At 60.1% G+C, this 24419-nt stretch overlaps 1 protein-coding gene and 1 pseudogene across 1 annotated transcript in view; both read right to left on the reverse strand.

Annotated features, from left to right (window-relative positions):
* The window catches only part of MYH14 (myosin heavy chain 14), a 51462-nt gene extending 40814 nt beyond the window's left edge, over positions 1-10648 (reverse strand). Inside the window, exons 1-5 of the mRNA XM_086769331.1 lie at positions 10580-10648; positions 9985-10035; positions 9284-9445; positions 9026-9154; positions 8660-8748 (exon numbers count right to left, since the gene is read on the reverse strand). Of these exons, the coding sequence (XP_086625457.1) occupies positions 8660-8748; positions 9026-9154; positions 9284-9445; positions 9985-10035; positions 10580-10630 (482 nt within the window). The 5' untranslated portion in view covers positions 10631-10648. The remainder of the gene's footprint in view (positions 1-8659; positions 8749-9025; positions 9155-9283; positions 9446-9984; positions 10036-10579) is intronic.
* Positions 10649-19422: 8774 nt separating this feature from the next.
* The window catches only part of LOC147596886 (uncharacterized), a 71048-nt pseudogene continuing 66051 nt past the window's right edge, over positions 19423-24419 (reverse strand).

Below are 24419 nucleotides of genomic sequence, written 5' to 3' on the forward strand. Positions count from 1 at the left end.
GCTATAGGGGATGTGCTATGGGGGTATAGGGGATGTGCTACGGGGGCTATAGGGGACAGGCCATGGGGGCTATAGGGGACAGGCTATGGAGGCTATAGGGGATGTGCTATGGGGGCTATAGAAGACAGGCCATGGGGCTATATGGGACAGGCTATGGGGCAATAGGGGACAGGCTATGGGGGCTATAGGGGATGTGCTATGGGGGCTATAGGGGATGTGCCATGGGGCTATAGGGGACAGGCTATGGGGCTATAGGGGATGTGCTATGGGGCTATAGGTGATGTCCCATGGGGCCATAGGGGATGTGCTATGGGGGCTATAGGGGACAGGCCATGGGGCTATAGGGGATGTGCCATGGGGCTATAGGGGATGTGCTATGGGGCTATAGGGGATGTGCCATGGGGGCTATAGGGGACAGGCGTGGGGCTACAGGGGATGTGCTATGTGGGCTATAGGGGATGTGGTATGGGGCTATAGGGGATGTGCTATGGGGGCTATAGGGGATGTGCTATGGGGGCCATAGGGGATGTGCTATGGGTGCTATAGGGGACAGGCTATGGGGCTATAGGGGATGTGTTATGGGGGCTATAGGGGACAGGCTATGGGGCTATAGGGGATGTGCCATGGGGCTATAGGGGACAGGCCGTGGGGCTATAGGGGATGTGCTATGGGGGCTATAGGGGACAGGCCATGGGGCTATAGGGGATGTGCTATGGGGGCTATAGGGGACAGGCTATGGGGCTATAGGGGATGTGCCATGGGGCTATAGGAGACAGGTTATGGGACTATAGGGGATGTGCCATGGGGCCATAGGGGATGTGCCATGGGGGCCATAGGGGACAGGCCATGTGGCTATAGGGGATGTGCTATGGGGGCTATAGGGGACAGGCTATGGGGCTATAGGGGATGTGCCATGGGGACTATAGGGGATGTGCTACGGGGGCTATAGGGGACAGGCTATGGGGCTATAGGGGATGTGCCATGGGGCTATAGGAGAAAGGCTATGGGGCTATAGGGGATGTGCCATGGGGCTATAGGGGATGTGCTATGGGGCTATAGGGGATGTGCCAGGGGGCCATATTGGATGTGCTATGGGGGCTATAGGGGACAGGCCATGGGGGCTATAGGGGATGTGCTATGGGGCCTATAGGGGATGTGCTATGGGGCCATAGGGGATGTGCTATGGGGGCTATAGGGGACAGGCTATGGGGGCTATAGGGGATGTGCCATGGGGCTATGGGGGATGTGCTATGTGGGCTATAGGGGATGTGCAATGGGGCTATAGTGGATGTGCTATGGGGGCTATAGGGGATGTGCCATGGGGCTATAGCAGTCAGGCCATGGGGCTATAGGGGATGTGCTATGGGGCTATAGGGGATGTGCCATGAGGGCTATAGGGGACAGGCTATGGGGCTATAGGGGATGTGCTATGGGTGCTATAGGGGACAGGCCATGGGTCTATAGGGGATGTGCTATGGGGCTATAGGTGATGTGCTATGGGGCTATAGGGGATGTGCTATGTGGGCTATAGGGGATGTGCCATGGGGCTATAGAAGATGTGCCATGGGGGCTATAGGGGATGTGCCATGGGGCTATAGGGGATGTGCCATGGGGCTATAGGGGACAGGCTATGGGGCTATAGGGGATGTGCTATGGGGCTATAGGGGATGTGCCATGGGGCTATAGGGGGTGTGCTATGGGGCTATAGGGGACAGGCCATGGGATTATAGGGGAAGTGCTATGGGGCTATAGGGGTTGTGCCATGGGGCTATAGGGGATGTGCTATGGGGATATAGGGGATGTGCCATGGGGGCTATAGGGGATGTGCTATGGGGCTATAGGGGATGTGCCATGGGGCTAAATGTTGTGCTATGGGGCTATAGGGGACAGGCCATGTGGCTATAGGGGAAGTGCTTTGGGGCTATAGGGGATGTGCCATGGGGCTATAGGGGACAGGCCATGGGGCTATAGGGGATGTGCTATGGGGCCATTGTGGATGTGCTATGGGGGCTATAGGGGACAGGCCATGGAGCTATAGGGGATCTGCCATGGGGCTATAGGGGACAGGCTATGGGGCTATAGGGGATGTGCTATGGCTATAGGGGAGGTGCCATGGGGGCTATAGGGGATGTGCTATTGGGGCTATAGGGGACAGGCCATGGGGGCTATAGGGGATGTGCCATGGGGCCATAGGCGACAGGCCATGGGGGCTATAGGGGATGTGCTATGGGGGCTATAGGGGATGTGCCATGGGGGCCATAGGGGATGTGCCATGGCGCTATAGGGCATAGGCTATCGGGCTATAGGGGATGTGCTATTGGGGCTACAGGGGACAGGCCATGGGGCTATAGGGGATGTGCGATGGGGCTATAGGGGATGTGCCATGGGGGCTATAGGGGATGTGCCATGGGGCTATAGGCGATGTGCTATGGGGCTATAGGGGACCGGCCATGGGGCTATAGTGGATGTGCTATGGGGGCTATAGGGGACCGGCCATGGGGCTATAGGGGATGTGCTATGGGGGCTATAGGGGATGTGCTATGGGCCTTTAGGTGATGTGCCATGGGGCTATATGGGACAGGGTATGGGGCTATAGGGGATGTGCCATGGGGCTATAGGGGATGTGCTATGGGGCTATAGGGGATGTGCCAGGGGGCCATATTGGATGTGCTATGGGGGCTATAGGGGACAGGCCATGGGGCTATAGGGGATGTGCTATGGGGCCTATAGGGGATGTGCTATGGGGCCATAGGGAATGTGCTATGGGGGCTATAGGGGACAGGCTATGGGGGCTATAGGGGATGTGCTATGTGGGCTATAGGGGATGTGCCATGGGGGCTATAGGGGTTGTGCCGTGGGGCTATAGGGGACAGGCCATGGGGGCTATAGAGGATGTGCCATGGGGCTATAGGGGATGTGCCATGGGGGCTATAGGGGACAGGCCATGGGGCTATAGGGGATGTGCCATGGGGCTATAGGGGACAGGCTATGGGGCTATAGGGGATGTGCTATGGGGCTATAGGGGATGTGATATGGGCCTATAGGGGATGTGCTATTGGGCTATAGGGGATGTGCCATGGGGCCATAGTGGATGTGCTATGGGGGCTATAGGGGACAGGCCATGGGGCTATAGGGGATGTGCTATGGGGCTATAGGGGATGTGCCATGGGGCCATAGTGGATGTGCTATGGGGGCTATAGGGTACAGGCCATGGGGGCTATAGGGGATGTGCCGTGGGGGCTATAGGGGATGTGCCATGGGGCTATAGGGGACAGGCTATGGGGCTATAGGGGATGTGTTATGGGGCTATAGGAGTCAGACCATGGGGCTATAGGGGATGTGTCATGGGGCTATAGGGGATGTGCTATGGGTGCTATAGGGTACAGGTTATGGGGCTATAGGGGATGTGCTATGCGGGCAATAGGGGTTGTGCCATGGGGCTATAGGGGATGTGCTATGTGGGCTATAGGGGATGTGCCATGGGGGTATAGGAGATGTGCTATGGGTGCTATAGGGGACAGGCCATGGGGCTATAGGGGACAGGCTATGGGGCTATAGGGGAAGTGCTATGGGGCTATAGGGGACAGGCCATGGGGGCTATAGGGGACAGGCTATGGGGCTATAGGGGAAGTGCTATGGGGCTATAGGGGACAGGCCATGGGGCTATAGGGGATGTGCTATGGGGGCTATAGGGGATGTGCCATGGGGCTATAGGGGATGTGCTATGGGGCCATAGGGGATGTGCCATGGGGCTATAGGGGATGTGCTATGGGTGCTATAGGGGACAGGCTATGGGGCTATAGGGGATGTGCTATGGGGGCTATAGGGGATGTGCTATGGGGGCTATTGGGGACGTGCCACGGGACTATAGGGGATGTGCTATGGGGGCTATAGGGGACAGGCCATGGGGCTATAGGGGATGTGCTATGGGGGATATAGGGGATGTGCTACGGGGGCTATAGGGGACAGGCCATGGGGGCTATAGGGGACAGGCTATGGAGGCTATAGGGGATGTGCTATGGGGGCTATAGGGGACAGGCTATGGGGGCTATAGGGGATGTGCCATGGGGCTATAGGGGACAGGCTATGGGGGCTATAGGGGATGTGCCATGGGGCTGTAGGGGATATGCCATGGGGACTATAGGGGATGTGCTATGGGGCTATAGGGGATGTGATATGGGGCTATAGGTGATGTCCCATGGGGCCATAGGGGATGTGCTATGGGGGCTATAGGGGACAGGCCATGGGGCTATAGGGGATGTGCCATGGGGCTATAGGGGATGTGCTATGGGGCAATAGGGGATGTGCCATGGGGGCTATAGGGGACAGGCCATGGGGGTATAGGGGATGTGCTATGTGGGCTATAGGGGATGTGCCATGGGGGCTATAGGGGATGTGCTATGGGGGCTATAGGGGATGTGCTATGGGGGCCATAGGGGATGTGCTATGGGTGCTATAGGGGACAGGCTATGGGGCTATAGGGGATGTGTTATGGGGGCTATAGGGGACAGGCCATGGGGCTATAGGGGATGTGCTATGGGGTCTATAGGGGATGTGCTATGGGGGATATAGGGGATGTGCTATGAGGGCTATAGGGGATGTGCCATGGGGCCATAGGGGATGTGCTATGGGGGCTATAGGGGACAGGCCATGGGGCTATAGGGGATGTGCTATGGGGCCATAGGGGATGTGCTATGGGGGCTATAGGGGATGTGCTATGGGGGCTATAGGGGATGTGTCATGGGGCTATACGGGATAGGCCATGGGGCTATAGGGGATGTGCCATGGGGCTATAGGGGACAGGCTATGGGGCTATAGGGGATGTGCCATGGGGCTATAGGAGACAGGTTATTGGACTATATGGGATGTGCCATGGGGCCATATGGGATGTGCCATGGGGGCCATAGGGGACAGGCCATGTGGCTATAGGGGATGTGCTATGGGGGCTATAGGGGACAGGCTATGGGGCTATAGGGGATGTGCCATGGGGGCTATAGGGGATGTGCTACGGGGGCTATAGGGGACAGGCTATGGGGCTATAGGGGATGTGCCATGGGGGCTATAGGGGACAGGCTATGGGGCTATAGGGGACAGGCCATTGGGGCTATAGGGGATGTGCCATCGGGCTATAGGGGATGTGCTATGGGGGATATAGGGGATGTGCTATGAGGGCTATAGGGGATGTGCCATCGGGCTATAGGGGATGTGCTATGGGGGCTATAGGGGACAGGCTATGGGGCTATAGGGGATGTGCCATCGGGCTATAGGCGATGTGCCATGGGGGCTATAGGGGACAGGCTATGGGGGCTATAGGGGATGTGCCATGGGGCTACAGGGGACAGGCTATGGGGCTATAGGCGATGTGCCAGGGGGCCATATGGGATGTGCCATGGGGGCCATAGGGGACAGGCCATGTGGCTATAGGGGATGTGCTATGGGGGCTATAGGGGACAGGCTATTGGGCTATAGGGGATGTGCCATGGGGGCTATAGGGGATGTGCTACGGGGGCTATAGGGGATGTGCTATGGGGGACATAGGGGATGTGCTATGGCTGCTATAGGGGACAGGCTATGGGGCTATAGGGGATGTGCTATGTGGGCTATAGGGGATTTGCCATGGGGCTATAGGGGACAGGCTATGCGGCTATAGGGGATGTGCCATCGGGCTATAGGGGATGTGCTACGGGGGCTATAGGGGATGTGCCATGGGGCTATAGGGGATGTGCTATGGGGGCCATATTGGATGTGCTATGCGGGCTATAGGGGATGTGCTATGGGGGCTATAGGGGACAGGCTATGGGGGCTATAGGGGACGTGCCACGGGGCTATAGGGGATGTGCTATGGGGGCTATAGGGGACAGGCGATGGGGGCTATAGGGGACGTGCTATGGGGGCTATAGGGGACAGGCCATGGGGCTATAGGGGATGTGCTATGGGGCTTTTGGGGATGTGCCATGGGGGCTATAGGGGATGTGCTATGGGGGCTATAGGGGATGTGCTATGGGTGCTATAGGGGCCAGGCCATGGGGCTACCGGGGATGTGCTATGGGGGCTATAGGGGATGTGCTATGGGGCTATAGGGGCTGTGCTATGGGGGCCATAGGGGATGTGCGATGGGTGCTTAGGGGATGTGCCATGGGGCTATAGGGGATGTGCTATGGGTGCTATAGGGGCCAGGCCATGGGGCTATAGGGGATGTGCTATGTGGGCTATAGGGGATGTGCCATGGGGCTATAGGGGATGTGCTATGGGTGCTGTAGTGGCCAGGCCATGGGGCTATAGGGGATGTGCTATGGGGGTATAGGGGATGTGCTACGGGGGCTATAGGGGACAGGCCATGGGGGCTATAGGGGACAGGCTATGGAGGCTATAGGGGATGTGCTATGGGGGCTATAGGGGACAGGCCATGGGGCTATATGGGACAGGCTATGGGGCAATAGGGGACAGGCTATGGGGGCTATAGGGGATGTGCCATGGGGGCTATAGGGGATGTGCCATGGGGCTATAGGGGACAGGCCATGGGGCTATAGCGGATGTGCTATGGGGCTATAGGTGATGTCCCATGGGGCCATAGGGGATGTGCTATGGGGGCTATAGGGGACAGGCCATGGGGCTATAGGGGATGTGCCATGGGGCTATAGGGGATGTGCTATGGGGCTATAGGGGATGTGCCATGGGGGCTATAGGGGACAGGCGTGGGGCTACAGGGGATGTGCTATGTGGGCTATAGGGGATGTGGTATGGGGCTATAGGGGATGTGCTATGGGGGCTATAGGGGATGTGCTATGGGGGCCATAGGGGATGTGCTATGGGTGCTATAGGGGACAGGCTATGGGGCTATAGGGGATGTGTTATGGGGGCTATAGGGGACAGGCTATGGGGCTATAGGGGATGTGCCATGGGGCTATAGGGGACAGGCCATGGGGCTATAGGGGATGTGCTATGGGGGCTATAGGGGACAGGCCATGGGTCTATAGGGGATGTGCTATGGGGCTATAGGTGATGTGCTATGGGGCTATAGGGGATGTGCTATGTGGGCTATAGGGGATGTGCCATGGGGCTATAGGGGATGTGCTATGGGTGCTATAGGGGACAGGCTATGGGGCTATAGGGGATGTGCCATGGGGCTATAGGGGATGTGCTATGGGGCTATAGGGGATGTGCCATGGGGCTATAGGGGGTGTGCTATGGGGCTATAGGGGACAGGCCATGGGATTATAGGGGAAGTGCTATGGGGCTATAGGGGTTGTGCCATGGGGCTATAGGGGATGTGCTATGGGGATATAGGGGATGTGCCATGGCGGCTATAGGGGATGTGCTATGGGGCTATAGGGGATGTGCCATGGGGGCTATAGGGGATGTGCCATGGGGGCTATAGGGGATGTGCCATGGGGCTAAATGTTGTGCTATGGGGCTATAGGGGACAGGCCATGTGGCTATAGGAGAAGTGCTTTGGGGCTATAGGGGATGTGCCATGGGGCTATAGGGGACAGGCCATGGGGCTATAGGGGATGTGCTATGGGGCCATTGTGGATGTGCTATGGGGGCTATAGGGGACAGGCCATGGAGCTATAGGGGATCTGCCATGGGGCTATAGGGGACAGGCTATGGGGCTATACGGGATGTGCTATGGCTATAGGGGAGGTGCCATGGGGGCTATAGGGGATGTGCCATGGGGCCTTAGGCGACAGGCCATGGGGGCTATAGGGGATGTGCTATGGGGTCTATAGGGGATGTGCCATGGGGGCCATAGGGGATGTGCCATGGCGCTATAGGGCATAGGCTATCGGGCTACAGGGGATGTGCTATGGGGGCTATAGGGGACAGGCCATGGGGGCTATAGGGGATGTGCCATGGGGCATACGGGACAGGCCATGGGGCTATAGGGGATGTGCTATGGGGGCTATAGGGGATGTGCTATGGGGGCTATAGGGGACAGGCCATGGGGCTATAGGGGATGTGCCATGGGGCTATAGGGGATGTGCTATGGGGGCTATAGGGGATATGACATGGGGGCTATAGGGGATGTGCCATGGGGCTATTGGGGACAGGCTATGGGGCTATAGGGGATGTGCTATGGGGCTATAGGGGATGTGCCATGGGGGCTATAGGGGACAGGCCATGGGGCTATAGGGGATGTGCCATGGGGGCTATAGGGGATGTGCCATGGGTCTATAGGGGACAGGCTATGGGGCTATAGGTGATGTGCTATGGGGCTATAGGGGATTTGCCATGGGTCTATAGGGGACAGGCTATGGGGCTATAGGGGATGTGCTATGGGGCTATAGGGGACAGGCCATGGGGCTATAGGGGATTTGCTATGGGGGCTATAGGGGACAGGCCATGGGGGCTATAGGGGATGTGCCATGGGGGCTATAGGGGACAGGCCATGGGGCTATAGGGGACAGGCCATGGGGGCTATAGGGGATGTGCCATGGGGGCTATAGGGGACAGGCCATGGGGGCTATAGGGGATGTGCTATGGGGGCTATAGGGGACAGGCCATGGGGCTATAGGGGATGTGCAACGGGGGCTATAGGGGATGTACCATGGGGGCTATAGGGGACACTCCATGGGATTATAGGGGATGTGCTATGGGATTGCCTATAGAGGCTATATAGGGCTCTGTGGGCGTGGCCAGGGAGTGGGCGGGCACTCACGTGGGCGTGGCCGGGCGGGGCACGCGGGCAGCCGCATTGTCGCGCTCCTCCTCCGCCCGCCGCCGGGCCTGCTGGGCCGCCGTCACCGCCTGTGGGCGGGGCTGCCATGGAGACGCCCTCTCCTGGGGAAGCCCCACCCACCACATGCCCCACACCCACTCCCATTGCCCCGCCCCCACGCTCCTTAGCCCTGCCCCGCTGATCCCTAGCCCCGCCCCATGCTCCCTTAGCCCCGCCCAAACATTTTGGCCCCACCCACAGCTGCGCACCCAGCTGCGCATCCCATCCCGGGTAGCTAAGCCCCGCCCCCGGTTCCCTTAGCCCCGCCCCCGAGGTAGCAGACCCCCTCCCCAAAGCCCCGCCCACCTGCCGCAGCCGCTCCAGCTCCGCCTCCCTGGCGCGTCGCTGTGCCTCCGCCTCCTGTGCCCGGAGCTCCGCCCCTGCTCGGGCAGCACGTGCCGCCTCCAGCTCCGCCCACAGCATATGCCCCGCCTCCTGGGGGGCGGGGCTGCGTGAGGGCAAGGCCCCTCGGCCTGGAAAGTCCATGATCTCCCAGCAGGCCCCGCCCCCAAGCTCCAACCCCGACACTGAGGCTCCGCCCCCTCTCCTTCTGGCCCCGCCCACCTGCTGCTGGCGCAGGCGCTCGCAGGCCCTGTCTCGTGCCCGACAGGCTCCGCCCACGCGGGCCTGGGCTCCGCCCACCGCGATCTCCAGAGCGTGCAGGGTCCCGCCCGCTGCCAGGGTCCGCCCCCTCTCTGCTGCCAGGCTCCGCCCCAACGAGGCCACCTGCCAGGGGGCGGGAACAGGCTGTGAGTGACAGCCCCAGGCCCCGCCTCCAAGTGATGGGCAGTCCCAAACCCCAAGGATGACTGATAGCTCCATGTCCCACCCACCAAGGTGATGGACACCCCTATGCCCTGCCCACAAGGGTGATTGACATTCCCAGGCCCCACCCACCAAGGTGATGGACACCCCTATGCCCTGCCCACAAGGGTGATTGACAGACCCAGGCCCCACCCACCAAGGTGATGGGCACCCCTATGCCCTGCCCACAAGGGTGATTGACAGACCCAGGCCCCACCCACAAGGGTGATGGACACCCCTATGTCCCGCCCACAAGGGTGATTGACAGACCCAGGCCCCACCCACAAGGGTGATGGACACCCCTATGTCCCGCCCACAAGTGTGATTGACAGCCCCATGTTCCCCCACAAGGGTGATGGGCAGCCCCCTGCCCTGTCCCCATCGGAGCCACGGAGAGGGGGAGGAGCTAGGCTGTGACTGACAGGTGCTGGCCCCTCCCCTCCCCACCAGGCCCCGCCCACTTGGTTGCTGAGGTCATGGAGCTCCTCCTCCAGGTCCCGCCGGTGCCGCGCCTGGGGGGGGATGGGGGATGGGGGATGGGGGATGGGCAGGGGGCCCATCTCAGCGTCCCGGGGGTGGGGGAGGGGGAAGAGCGGTGGGGGGAGGGGACGGAGGGCGACGGGTCCCTTCCCACGGGTGGGGGTGGGGGGAGGGGAGCCGAGGGCTCGCGGCCGCCTGGGTTCCTGGCCCCGCCCCCCGCCCCCGCCCCCTGCCCTCATTCCAGTCCGGGCCTGGCCGGGGGCCAGCGGGGCCGGGGGAGGGGGCGCGGGGTTCCCCCAGCCAAATTGCGGGGGCGGGGGGAGGGAGCCCGGCTGCCCGAGTCCCCGGGGGGGAAGGGGAGGCTCCCACAAATACCTGGATCCCCTCCCCCAGACCCCTGGGTGCCCCCATTGGGGCCGGGGTTTCCCCGTGGCGCCTGGGTGCCCCCCCCCAGATGCCTGGGTGCCCCCCCCAGATGCCTGGGTGCCCCCCCGGACAATGGGGTGCCCCCCCTAGCCACCGGGGTCCCCCCGAACGCTTGGGTGTTGTCCCCCCGCCCCCCCCGGCCCCACTCACCTGCGCCAGCCCGGTGGGGCCGCGGTGCCCCCTGCCCCCCGCATCCACCATGGCCCGACCGGGGGGGGGGCCCTGCAACGACAGAGGCATTGGGGAGCCCCTACAGCAACACCCCCCCCCCCACCCCGGCCCCCCAAACCTGGGCACTTGGGTGCCCCCCCCCCCCCCCCCCAGCTGTGGGGTGCTCCGACGCCGGGGTCCTTTTGGGGAGGGGGCTGATGGAGAACGGGGGGAGGGGGCGGGGGGGGATCCCCCTCACCTCCTGCGGGCCCGTCCTGGCGACGTCCGGGACCGTGGGACTCGGGGCGCTGTCCCGCGCCACCCACGCCGCGGGCACCTCCCTCCCCCCCAGGCTCTACCCGCGGGGGCCCAGAGCCCGCCCACCCCTCGGGGCACCCACGTCCCGGGACATCAGTTCAGCTCCGTCACCTCCAACGCCCGGGTGCCACCGCCCGCCCTCGCCCGAGGCACCCGGCACCTCCCCAGGGCGTCCCCCGTGAGGATGTGGGTGTTGGGGTGCCCCCACGGCGGGGGAGGGCCCGGGGGGGGTCAAGGGGGCTTTCGTGACAGGTACACGGGTGCGCCAGGGGAGCGTGGGGTGGTAGGAACGGCCGTCCCGGAGGTAATCGGTGGGTCTATAGGGGACCGCAGCCCCAGGGGGTCCCCATGGGAATCTATAGGGGACCGCAGCCCCAGGGGGTCCCTATGGGGGTCTATAGGGGATCTCGGCCACAGGGGGGTCCCTATGGGCGTCTATAGGGGATCTCAGCCCCAGGGGGTACCCATGGGGGTCTATAGGGGACCGCAGCCCCAGGGGGTCCCCATGGGAATCTATAGGGGACCGCAGCCCCAGGGGGTCCCTATGGGGGTCTATAGGGGATCTCGGCCACAGGGGGGTCCCTATGGGCGTCTATAGGGGATCTCAGCCCCAGGGGGTACCCATGGGGGTCTATAGGGGATCTCTTCCGCAGGGGGTCCCTATGGGGGTCTATAGGGGACTGCAGCCCCAGGGGGGTCCCCATGGGGGTCTATAGGGGACTGCAGCCCCAGGGGGGTCCCTCTGGGGGTCTATAGGGGACCGCAGCCCCAGGAGGTCCCTATGGGGTCTATAGGGGATCTCTTCCCCAGGGGGTCCCTATGGGGGTCTATAGGGGACCGCAGCCCCAGGGGGTCCCTCTGGGGGTCTATAGGGGATCTCTTCCCCAGGGGTTCGCCATGGGGGTCTATAGGGGATCTTAGCACCAGGGGGTCCCTATGGGGTCTATACGGGACCGCAGCCCCATGGGGTCCCTCTGGGGGTCTATAAAGGACCGCAGCCCCAGGGGGTCCCCATGGGGGTCTATAGGGGATCTCGGCCCCAGGGGGGTCCGTCTGGGGGTCTATAGGGGACTGCAGCCCCAGGGGATCCCTATGGGGGTCTATAGGGGATCTCTTCCGCAGGGGGTCCCCATGGGGGTCTATAGGGGACCGCAGCCCCAGGGGGTCCCACTGGGGTCTATAGGGGACTGCAGCCCCAGGCAGTCCCTATGGGGGTCTATAGGGGATCTCGGCCCCAGGGGGGTCCCTATGGGGGTCTATAGGGGACCGCAGCCCCAGGGGGTCCCTCTGGGGGTCTATAGGGGACCGCAGCCCCAGGGGGGTCCCTATGGGGTCTATAGGGGACTGCAGCCCCACAGAGGTCCCTATGGGGGTCTATAGGGGATCTCAGCCCCAGGGGGTCCCTCTGGGGGTCTATAGGGGACCACAGCCGCAGGGGTTCCCTCTGGGGGTCTTTGGGGAACCGCAGCCCCAGGGGGTCCGTATGGGGGTCTATAGGGGATCTCTTCGCCACAGGGTCCCCATGGGGGTCTATAGGGGACCGCAGCCCCAGGGGGTCCCTCTGGGGGTCGATAGGTGACTGCAGCCCCAGGGAGTCCTTATGGGGGTCTATAGGGGACCGCAGCCCAGTGGGGGTCCCTCTCGGGGTCTATAGGGGATCTCATCCCCAGGGGTTCCCCATGGGGGTCTATAGGGGATCTCTTCCCCAGGGGGTCCCTATGGGGCCTATACGGGACCGCAGCCCCATGGGGTCCCTCTGGGGGTCTATAAAGGACCGCAGCCCCAGGGGCGCCCCATGGGGGTCTAGAGGGGACTGCAGCCCCAGGGGGTCCCCTTGGGGATCTATAGAGGACCGCAGCCCCAGGGGTCCCTATGGGGGTCTATAGGGGACCGCAGCTCCAGGGGTCCCTATGGGGGTCTATAGGGGGCGGCAGCCCAGTGGGGATCCATACGGGGTATATAGGAGTCCGCAGCCCCATGGGGTCCCTCTGGGGGCCTATAGAAGACTGCAGCCCCAGGGAGGGTCCCTCTGGGGGTCTATAGGGGATGTCTTCACCAGGGGGTCCCCATGGGGGTCTATAGTGGACCGCAGCCCCAGGGGGTCCCTATGGGGTCTATAGGGGACCGCAGCCCCAGGGGATCCCCATGTGGGTCTATAGGGTACTGCAGCCCCAGGGGGTCCCTATGGGGTGTATAGGGGATCTCTTCCCCACGGGGTCCCTCTGGGGGTCTATAGGGGACCGCAGCCCCAGGGGGTCCCTCTGGGGGTCTATAGGGGACTGCAGCCCCAGAGAGATTTTATGGGGGTCTATAGGGGACCGCAGCCCAATGGGGGTACCTCTCGGGGTCTATAGGGGATCTCTTCCCCAGGGGTTCCCCATGGGGGTCTATAGGGGATCTTAGCCCCAGGGGGTCCCTATGGGGTCTATAAAGGACCGCAGCCCCAGGGGGTCCCCATGGGGGTCTATAGGGGATCTCTTCCCCAGGGGGGTCCCTATGGGGGTCAATAGGGGACCGCAGCCCCAGGGGGTCCCTATGGGGTCTATAGGGGATCTCGGCCCCAGGGGGGTCCCTCTGGGGGTCTATAGGGGACCGCAGCCCCAGGGGATCCCTATGGGGGTCTATAGGGGATCTCTTCCCCAGGGGGGTCCCTCTGGGGGTCTATAGGGGATCTCTTCCCCAGGGGGGTCCCTATGGGGGTCTATAGGGGATCTCTTCCCCAGGGGGTCTCCATGGCGGTCTATAGGGGACCGCAGCCCCAGGGGGTCCCTATGGGGTCTATAGGGGACTGCAGGCCCAGGGAGTCCCTATGGGGGTCTATAGGGGATCTCGGCACCTGGGGGGTCCCTATGGGGGTCTATAGGGGACCGCAGCCCCAGGGGGGTCCCTATGGGGTCTATAGGGGACTGCAGCCCCACGGAGTTCCCTCTGGGGGTCTATAGGGGATCTCGGCCCAAAGGGGGTCCCTATGGGGGTCTATAGGGGACTGCAGCCCCAGGGGGTCCCTCTGGGGGTCGATAGGTGACTGCAGCCCCAGGGGCTCCCTATGGGGTCTATAGGGGACCGCAGCCCCAGGGGGTCCCTCTGGGGGTCGATAGGTGACTGCAGCCCCAGGGAGTCCTTATGGGGGTCTATAGGGGACCGCAGCCCAGTGGGGGTCCCTCTCGGGGTCTATAGGGGATCTCATCCCCAGGGGTTCTCCATGGGCGTCTATAGGGGATCTCTTCCCCAGGGGGTCCCTATGGGGCCTATACGGGACCGCAGCCCCATGGGGTCTCTCTGGGGGTCTATAAAGGACCGCAGCCCCAGGGTGTCCCCTTGGGGGTCTATAGGGGACCGCAGCCCCAGGGGGGCCCTATGGGGGTCTATAGGGGGCGGCAGACCAGTGGGGATCCATACGGGGTATATAGGAGTCCGCAGCCCCATGGGGTCCCCATGGGGGTCTATAGAGGACTGCAGCCCCAGGGAGGGTCCCTATGGGGGTCTATAGGGGATCTCTTCGCCAGGGGGTCCCCATGGGGTTGTATAGGGGACCGCAGCCCCAGGGGGTCCCCATGGGGGTCTATAGGGAACTGTAGCCCTACGGTAACCCTATGGGGTCTATAGGGGATCTAGGACCCAGGGGGGTCCCTATGGGGGTCTATAGGGGATCTCTTCCCCAGGGGTGTCCCTATGGGGGTCTATAGGGGATTTCTTCCCCAGGGGGTCCCCATGGGGGTCTATGGGGCACTGCAGCCCCAGGGGGTCCCTCTGGGGCTCTATAGGGGATCTCAGCCCCAGGGGGGTCCCTATGGGGGTCTATAGGGTACTGCAGCCCCAGGGGGTCCCCATGTGGGTCTATAGGGTACTGCAGCCCCAGGGGGTCCCTATGGGGGTTTATAGGGGATCTCAGCCCCAGGGGGTCCCCATGGGGGTCTATAGGGGATCTCTTCCCCAGGGGGGTCCCTATGGGGGTCTATAGGGGACCGCAGCCCCAGGGGGTCCCTATGGGGTCTATAGGGGATCTCGGCTGCAGGGGGGTCCCTCTGGGGGTCTATAGGGGATCTCTTCCCCAGGGGGGTCCCTATGGGGGTCTATAGGGGATCTCTTCCCCAGGGGGTCTCCATGGCGGTCTATAGGGGACCGCAGCCCCAGGGGTTCCCTCTGGGGGTCTATCTGGGACCGCAGCCCCAGGGGGTCCGTATGGGGTCTATAGGGGATCTCTTCGCCACGGGGTCCCCATGGGGGGTCTATAGGGGATCTCGGCCCCAGGGGGGTCCCTCTGGGGGTCTGTAGGGGATCTCTTCCCCAGGGGGTCTCCATGGCGGTCTATAGGGGACCGCAGCCCCAGGGGGTCCCTATGGGGGTCTATAGGGGATCTCGGCCCCTGGGGGGTCCCTATGGGGGTCTATAGGGGACCGCAGCCCCAGGGGGTCCCTATGGGGGTCTATAGGGGACCGCAGCCCCAGGGGGGTCCCTATGGGGTCTATAGGGGACTGCAGCCCCACGGAGTTCCCTCTGGGGGTCTATAGGGGATCTCATCCCCAGGGGTTCCCCATGGGGGTCTATAGGGGATCTCTTCCCCAGGGGGTCCCTATGGGGTCTATAGGGGACCGCAGCCCCATGGGGTCCCTCTGGGGGTCTATAAAGGACCGCAGCCCCAGGGGCGCCCCATGGGGGTCTAGAGGGGACTGCAGCCCCAGGGGGTCCCCTTGGGGATCTATAGGGGACCGCAGCCCCAGGGGTCCCTATGGGGGTCTATAGGGGACCGCAGTCCCAGGGGGGTCCCTATGGGGGTCTATAGGGCATCTCTTCGCCAGGGGGTCCCCATGGGCTTGTATAGGGGACCGCAGCCCCAGGGGGTCCCCATGGGGGTCTAGAGGGAACTGTAGCCCTAGGGGGTCCCTATGGGCTCTATAGGGGATCTCGGACCCAGGTAGGTCCCTATGGGGTTCTATAGGGGATCTCAGCCCCAGGGGGTCCCTATGGGGGTCTATAGGGGGTCTCTTCCCCAGGGGGGTCCCTATGGGGGTCTATAGGGGACCGCAGCCCGAAAGGGTCCCTATGGGGGTCTATAGGTGATCTCTTCCCCAGGCGGTCCCCATGGGGGTCTATAGGGTACTGCAGACCCAGGGCATCCCTCTGGGCGTCTATAGGGGACCGCAGCCCGAGGGGGGTCCCCATGGGGGTGTATAGGGGACTGCAGCCCCAGGGGGTCCCTATGGGGTCTATAGGGGATCTCGGCCCCAGAGGGGTCCCTTTGGGGGTCTATAGGGGATCTCAGCCCCAGGGGGTCCCTATGGCGGTCTATAGGGGATCTCTTCCCCAGGGGGTCCCTATGGAGGTCTATAGGGTACTGCAGCCCCAAGGGGTCCCTCTGGGAGTCTATAGGGGATCTCTTCCCCAGGGGGTCCCCATGGGGGTCTATAGGGGACTGCAGCCCCAGTGGGTCCCTATCGGGTCTATAGGGGACCGTAGCCCCCGGGGGTCCCTATGGGGTCTATAGGGGATCTCAGCCCCAGGGAGGTCCCTATGGGCGTCTATACAGGATCTCAGCCCCAGGGGGTCCCCATGGGGGTCTATAGGGGACTGCAGCCCCAGTGGGTCCCTATGGGGTCTATAGGGGATCTCTTCCCCAGGGGGGTCCCTATGGGGTCTATAGGGGACCGCAGCCCCAGGGCATCCCTCTGGGGATCGATAGGGGATCTTAGCCCCAGGGGGGTCCCTATGGGGTCGCTAAGGAATCTCGGCCCCAGGGGGTCCCCATGGGGGTCTATAGGGGATCTCGGCCCCAGGGACGTCCCTCTGGGGGTCTATAAGGGATCTCTTCCCCAGGGGGTCCCCATGGGGGTCTATAGGGGACTGCAGCCCCAGGGGGGTCCCTATGGGGTCTATAGGGGACCGCAACCCCAGGGGGTCCCTTTGGGGTCTATAGGGGATCTCTTCCCCAGGGGGGTCCCTATGGGGGTCAATAGGGGACCGCAGCCCCAGGGGGTCCCTCTGGGGGTCGATAGGGGATCTCGGCCCCAGGGGGTCCCTATGGGGGTCTATAGGGGACTGTAGCCCCAGGGGGTCCCTATGGGGGTCTATAGGGGATCTCGGCCACAGGGGGGTCCCTATGGGCGTCTATACGGGCTCTCAGCCCCAGGGGGTACCCATGGGGGTCTATAGGGATCTCTTCCGCAGGGGGTCCCTATGGGGGTCTGTAGGGGACCGCAGCCCCAGGGGGTCCCCATGTGGATCTATGCGGTACTGCAGCCCCAGGGGGTCCCTATGGGGTGTATAGGGGACCGCAGCCCCAGGGGGTCCTTCTAGGAGTCTATAGGGGACTGCAGCCCCAGGCGGTCCTTATGGGTGTCTATAGGGGACCGCAGCCCCAGGGGGTCCCTCTGGGGTTCTATAGGCGATCGCTTCCCCAGGAGGTCCCCATGGGGGTCTATAGGGGAACGCAGCCCCAGGGGGTCCCTATGGGGGTCTATAGGGGACTGCAGCCCCAGGGGGTCCCTCTGGGGGTCGATAGGTGACTGCAGCCCCAGGGAGTCCCCATGGGGGTCTATAGGGGACCGCAGCCCAGTGGGGGTCCCTCTCGGGGTCTATAGGGGATCTCATCCCCAGGGGTTCCCCATGGGGGTCTATAGGGGACTTAAGCCCCAGGGGGTCCCTATGGGGGTCTATAGAGGACCGCAGCCCCAGGGAGGGTCCCTCTGGGGGGTCTATAGGGTATCTCTTCGCCAGGGGGTCCCCATGGGGATCTATAGGGGACCGCAGCCCCAGGGGGTCCCCATGGGGGTCTATAGGGAACTGTAGTCCTAGGGGGTCCCTATGGGGTCTATAGGGGATCTCGGACCCAGGGGGGTCCCTGTGGGGTTCTATAGGGGATCTCAGCCCCAGGGGTGTCCCTATGGGGGTCTATAGGGGATTTCTTCCCCAGGGGGTCCCTATGGGGGTCTATAGGGGACTGCAGCCCCAGGGGGTCCCTATGGGGTCTATAGGGGATCTTGGACCCAGGGGGGTCCCTGTGGGGTTCTATAGGGGATCTCAGCCCCAGGGGTGTCCCTATGGGGGTCTATAGGGGATTTCTTCCCCAGGGGGTCCCTATGGGGGTCTATAGGGGATCTCGGCCCCAGGGGGTCCCCATGGGGGTCTATAGGGGACTGCAGCCCCAGGGGGTCCCTATGGGGTCTATAGGGGACCGCAGCCCCAGGGGGTCTATATGGGGTCTATAGGGGATCTCAGCCCCAGGGAGGTCCCTATGGGCGTCTCTACGGGATCTCAGCCCCAGGGGGTCCCCATGGGGGTCTATAGGGGATCTCTTCCCCAAGGGGGTCCCTATGGGGGTATATAGGGGACCGCAGCCCCAGGGGGTCCCTATGGGGTCTATAGGGGACCGCAGCCCCAGGGGGTCCCTCTGGGGGTCGATAGGGGATCTCGGCCCCAGGGGGGTCCCTCTGGGGCTCTATAGGGGATCTCTTCCCCAGGGGGGTCCCTCTGGCGGTCTATAGGGGACCGCAGCCCCAGGGCGTCCCCATGGTGGTCTGTAGGGTACCGCAGCCCCAGGGGGTCCGTCTGGGGGTCTATAGGGGGTCTCTTCCCCAGGGGGGTCCCTATGGGTGTCTATAGGGTACTGCAGCCCCAGCTGGGTCCCTCTGGGGGTCTATAGTGGATCTCTTCCCCAGGGGGGTCCCTATGGGGGTCTATAGGGGATCTCTTCCCCAGGGGGTCCCCATGATGGTCTATAGGGGACCGCAGCCCCAGGGGGTCCTTCTGGGAGTCTATAGGGGACTGCAGCCCCAGGCGGTCTTTATGGGGGTCTACAGGGGACCGCAGCCCCAGGGGCTCCCTATGGGGTCTATAGGGGCCTGCAGCCCCAGGGGGTCCCTCTGGGGGTCTATAGGTGACTGCAGCCCCAGGGAGTCCTTATGGGGGTCTATAGGGGACCGCAGCCCAGTGGTGGTCCCTATGGGGTTCTATAGGGGATCTCAGTTCCAGGGGGTCCCTATGAGGGTCTATAGGGGACCTCTTCCCCAGGGCTGTCCCTATGGGGGTCTATAGTTGACCGCAGCCCCAGGGGGTCCCTATGGGGGTCTATAGGGGACTGCAGCCCCAGGGGGTCCGTCTGGGGGTCTATAGGGGATCTCTTCCCCAGGGGGGTCCCCATGGGGGGTCTATAGTGGATCTCAGCCCCAGGGGGTGGCTATGGGGTCTATAGGGGACCGCAGCCCCAGGGGGTCCCCATGGGGGTCTATAGGGGACCGCAGCCCCAGGGGGTCCCCATGGGGGTCTATAAAGGACCGCAGCCCCAGGGGGTCCCTCTGGGCGTCTATAGGGGATCTCGGCCCCAGGGGGGTCCCTATGGGGTCTATAGGGGATCTCGTCCCCAGGGGATCCCCATGGGATCTATAGGTGATCTCAGCCCCAGGGGGTCCCTCTGGGGGTCTACAGGGGATCTCGTCCCCTGGGGGGTCCCTATGGGGGTCTATAGGGGATCTCGGACCCAGGGGGGTCCCTCTGGGGGTCTATAGGGGATCTCGGCCCCAGGGGGGTCCCTATGGGGGTCTATAGGGGATCTCGGCCCCAGGGGGGTCCCTCTGGGGGTCTATAGGGGATCTCTTCCCCAGGGGGTCCCCATGGGGGTCTATAGGGGACCGCAGCCCCAGCGGGTCCCCATGGGGGTCTATAGGGGACCGCAGCCCCAGGGGGTCCCCATGGGGGTCTATAGGGGATCTCGGCCCCAGGGGGGTCCCTATGGGGGTCTATAGGGGATCTCGTCCCCAGGGGATCCCTATGGGATCTATAGGTGATCTCAGCCCCAGGGGGTCCCTCTGGGCGTTTATAGGGGATCTCTTCCCCAGGGGGGTCTCTCTGGGGGTCTATAGGGGATCTCGGCCCCAGGGGGGTCTCTCTGGGGGTCTATAGGGGATCTCAGCCCCAGGGGGTCCCTATGGGGGTTCTATAGGGGACCGCAGCCCAGTGAGAGAGTGTGTAAGAGAGAGAGAGAGTGTGAGAGAGAGAGAGTGTGTGTGATTTTTGGGGTCAAAATGTGGGGTTTTGGTGTGAAATGGGGGAATTTGGGGCAAAAATGGGGGATTTGGGGGGCAAAATGGGGGATTTTGGTGTAAAATGTGGGAATTTGGGGCAAAATGTGGGATTTTGGTGTGAAATGTGTGAATTTGGGGCAAAATGTGGGATTTTGGTGTAAAATGTGGTAATTTGGGGCAAAATGTGGGATTTTGGTGCGAAATGGGGGAATTTGGGGCCAAAATGCGAGATTTGGGGCAAAAATGTGGGAATTTGGGGCAAAAATGCGGGATTTGGGGGGCAAAATGGGGGAATTTGGGGAAATCACAGCATTTTGGGAGCAAAATGGGGGATTTTGGTGTGAAATGGTGGAATTTGGGGCAAAAATGGGGGATTTGGGGGGCAAAATGGGGGAATTTGGTGGGAAATCCCCGGATTTGGGGGCAAAATGTTGGATTTTGGTGTGAAATGGGGGAATGTGCGGCAAAATGTGGGAATTTTGTTGCGAAATGGGGGAATTTGGGGCAAAAATGCGAGATTTGGGGCAAAAATGTGGGAATTTGGGGCAAAAATGGGGGATTTGGTGGACAAAATGGGGGAATTTGGGGAAATCACAGGATTTTGGGAGCAAAATGTCGGATTTTGGTGCGAAATGCGGGAATTTGGGGCAAAAATGGGGGATTTTGGGAGCAAAATGGGGGATTTTGGTGTAAAATGCGGGAATTTGGGGCAAAAATGTGGGATTTGGGGGGCATAATGGGGGAATTTGGGGAAATCATAGCATTTTGGAAGCAAAATGTCAGATTTTGTTGTGAAATGGAGGAATTTGGGGCAAAAATGGGGGTTTTTGCGTGCAAAATGGCGGAATTTGGGGAATCACAGCATTTTGGAAGCAAAATGTGGGATTTTGGTGCGAAATGGGGGAATTTGGGGCAAAAGTGGGGTATTTTGGGGGCAAAATGTGGGAATTTGGGGAAATCACAGCATTTTGGGAGCAAAATGTCGGATTTTGGTGTGAAATGGGGGAATTTGGGGCAAAAATGGGGGATTTGGGGGGCAAAATGTCGGATTTTGGTGCGAAATGGGGGAATTTGGGGCAAAAATGGGGGATTTGGGGGGCAAAATGGGGGAATTTGGTGGGAAATCCCCGGATTTGGGGGAAAATGTGGGATTTTCGTGTGAAATGGGGGAATTTGGGGCAAAATGTGGGATTTTCGTGCGAAATGGGGGAATTTCGGGCAAAAATGCGAGATTTGGGGCAAAAATGTGGGAATTTGGGGCAAAAATGGGGGATTTGGTGGACAAAATGGGGGAATTTGGGGAAATCACAGCATTTTGGGAGCAAAATGTGGGATTTTGGTGTGAAATGGGGGAATTTGGGGCAAAAATGCGGGATTTGGGGGGCAAAATGGGGGAATTTGGGGAAATCACAGCATTTTGGGAGCAAAATGTGGGATTTTGGTGTGAAATGCGGGAATGTGGGGCAAAAATGCGGGATTTGGGGGGCAAAATGGGGGAATTTGGGGGGAAATCCCGGGATTTTGAGGCAAAATGTGGGATTTTGGTGCGAAATGGGGGAATTTGGGGCAAAAATGTGGGATTTTGGTGCGAAATGGGGGAATTTGGGGCAAAAATGTGGGATTTGGGGGGCAAAATGGGGGAATTTGGGGGCAAATCACGGGATTTTGGGGGCAAAATGTGGGATTTTGGTGTGAAATGGGGGAATTTGGGCAAAATGTGGGAATTTTGGTGCAAAATGGGGGAATTTGGGGCAAAAATGCGAGATTTGGGGCAAAAATGTGGGAATTTGGGGCAAAAATGTGGGATTTGGGGGGCAAAATGGGGGAATTTGGTGTAAAATGTGGGAATTTGGGGCAAAAATGTGGGATTTGGGGGGCGAAATGGGGGAATTTGGGGGGAAATTGTGGGATTTTGGGGCAACAATGTGAAATTTTGGTGCGAAATGCGGGAATTTGGGGCAAAAATGGGGGATTTTGGGGGCAAAATGTGGGATTTTGGGGGCAAAATGAGGGAATTTGGGGCAAAAATAGGGGATTTGGGGGGCAAAATGGGGGAAATTGGGGTGAAATTGCTGGATTTTTGGGGCAAAATGTGGGATTTTGGTGCGAAATGGGGGAATTTGGGGCAAAAATGGGGGATTTGGGGGGCAAAATGGGGGAATTTGGTGGGAAATCCCCGGATTTGGGGGCAAAATGTGGGATTTTCGTGTGAAATGGGGGAATTTGGGGCAAAATGTGGGATTTTCGTGCGAAATGGGGGAATTTCGGGCAAAAATGCGAGATTTGGGGCAAAAATGTGGGAATTTGGGGCAAAAATGGGGGATTTGGTGGACAAAATGGGGGAATTTGGGGAAATCACAGCATTTTGGGAGCAAAATGTGGGATTTTGGTGTGAAATGGGGGAATTTGGGGCAAAAATGGGGGATTTGGGGGGCAAAATGGGGGAATTCGGGGAAATCACAGCATTTTGGGAGCAAAATGTGGGATTTTGGTGTGAAATGCGGGAATGTGGGGCAAAAATGCGGGATTTGGGGGGCAAAATGGGGGAATTTGGTGGGAAATCCCGGGATTTTGAGGCAAAATGTGGGATTTTGGTGCGAAATGGGGGAATTTGGGACAAAAATTGGGGATTTGGGGGGCAAAATGGGGGAATTTGGGGGCAAATCACGGGATTTTGGGGGCAAAATGTGGGATTTTGGTGTGAAATGGGGGAATTTGGGCAAAATGTTGGAATTTTGGTGCGAAATGGGGGAATTTGGGGCAAAAATGCGAGATTTGGGGCAAAAATGTGGGAATTTGGGGCAAAAATGTGGGATTTGGGGGGCAAAATGGGGGAATTTGGTGTAAAATGTGGGAATTTGGGGCAAAAATGTGGGATTTGGGGGGCGAAATGGGGGAATTTGGGGGGAAATTGTGGGATTTTGGGGCAACAATGTGAAATTTTGGTGCGAAATGCGGGAATTTGGGGCAAAAATGGGGGATTTTGGGGGCAAAATGTGGGATTTTGGGGGCAAAATGAGGGAATTTGGGGCAAAAATAGGGGATTTGGGGGCAAAATGGGGGAAATTGGGGTGAAATTGCTGGATTTTTGGGGCAAAATGTGGGATTTTGGTGCGAAATGGGGGAATTTGGGGCAAAAATTCGGGATTTTGGGCAAAAATGGGGGAATTTGGGGCAAAAATGCGGGATTTAGGGCAAAATGGGGGAATTTGGGGAAATCACAGCATTTTGGGGCAAAATGTGGGATTTTGGTGTGAAATGGGGGAATTTGGGGCACAATGTGGGAATTTTGGTGCGAAATGGGGGAATTTGGGGCAAAAATGGGAGATTTGGGGCAAAAATGTGAGATTTTTGGGGCAAAAATGGGGGATTTAGTGGACAAAATGGGGGAAATTGGGGAAATCACAGGATTTTGGAAGCAAAATGTCGGATTTTGGTGCGAAATGGGGGAATTTGGGGCAAAAACGCAGGATTTGGGGGGCAAAATGGTAGAATTTGGGGAAATCACAGCATTTTGGGAGCAAAATGTCAGATTTTGGTGTGAAATGGGGGAATTTGGGGCAAAAATGGGGGATTTGGGGGGCAAAATGGGGGAATTTGGTGTAAAATGAGGGAATTTGGGGCAAAAATGGGGGATTTGGGGGGCATAATGGGGGAATTTGGGGAAATCACAGCATTTTGGGGCAAAATGTGGGATTTTGTTGTGAAATGGGGGAATTTGGGGCACAATGTGGGATTTTGGTGCGAAATGGGGGAATTTGGGGCAAAAAATGGGGGATTTTGGGGGCAAAATGGGGGAATTTGGGGAAATCACAGCATTTTGGAAGCAAAATGTGGGATTTTGGTGCAAAATGCGGGAATTTGGGGCAAAAATGCGGGATTTGGGGGGCAAAATGTGGGAATTTGGGGAAATCACAGCATTTTGGGAGCAGAATGTCGGATTTTGGTGTGAAATGTGGGAATGTGGGGCAAAAATGCGGGATTTGGGGTGCGAAATGTGGGAATTTAGGTGTAAAATGTGGGAATTTGGGGCAAAAATGGGGGATTTTGGTGAAAAATGCGGTATTTTGGTGTAAAATGTGGAAATTTGGGGCAAAAATGTGGGATTTGGGGGGCAAAATGGGGGAATTTGGGGAAATCACAGCATTTTGGGAGCAAAATGTCGAATTTTGGTGCGAAATGCGGGAATTTGGGGCAAAAATGGGGGATTGTGGGGGCAAAATGTGGGATTTTGGTGCGAAATGGGGAAATTTGGGGCAAAAGTGTGGGATTTGGGGGGCAAAATGGGGGAATTTGGGGGGAAATCCCCGGATTTGGGGGCAAAATGTGGGATTTTGGTGTGAAATGTGGGAATTTGGGGCAAAATGTAAGAATTTTGGTGTAAAATGGGGGAATTTGGGGCAAAAATGCAGGATTTGGTGGACAAAATGTTGGAATTTGGGGAAATCACAGCATTTTGGGAGCAAAATGTGGGATTTTGGTGCGAAATGCGGGAATTTGGGGCA

Source organism: Chlamydotis macqueenii, chromosome 34, assembly GCF_036417535.1.
Source record: "Chlamydotis macqueenii isolate bChlMac1 chromosome 34, bChlMac1.mat, whole genome shotgun sequence".
In the NCBI taxonomy this organism is placed as follows: Eukaryota; Metazoa; Chordata; class Aves; order Otidiformes; family Otididae; genus Chlamydotis; species Chlamydotis macqueenii.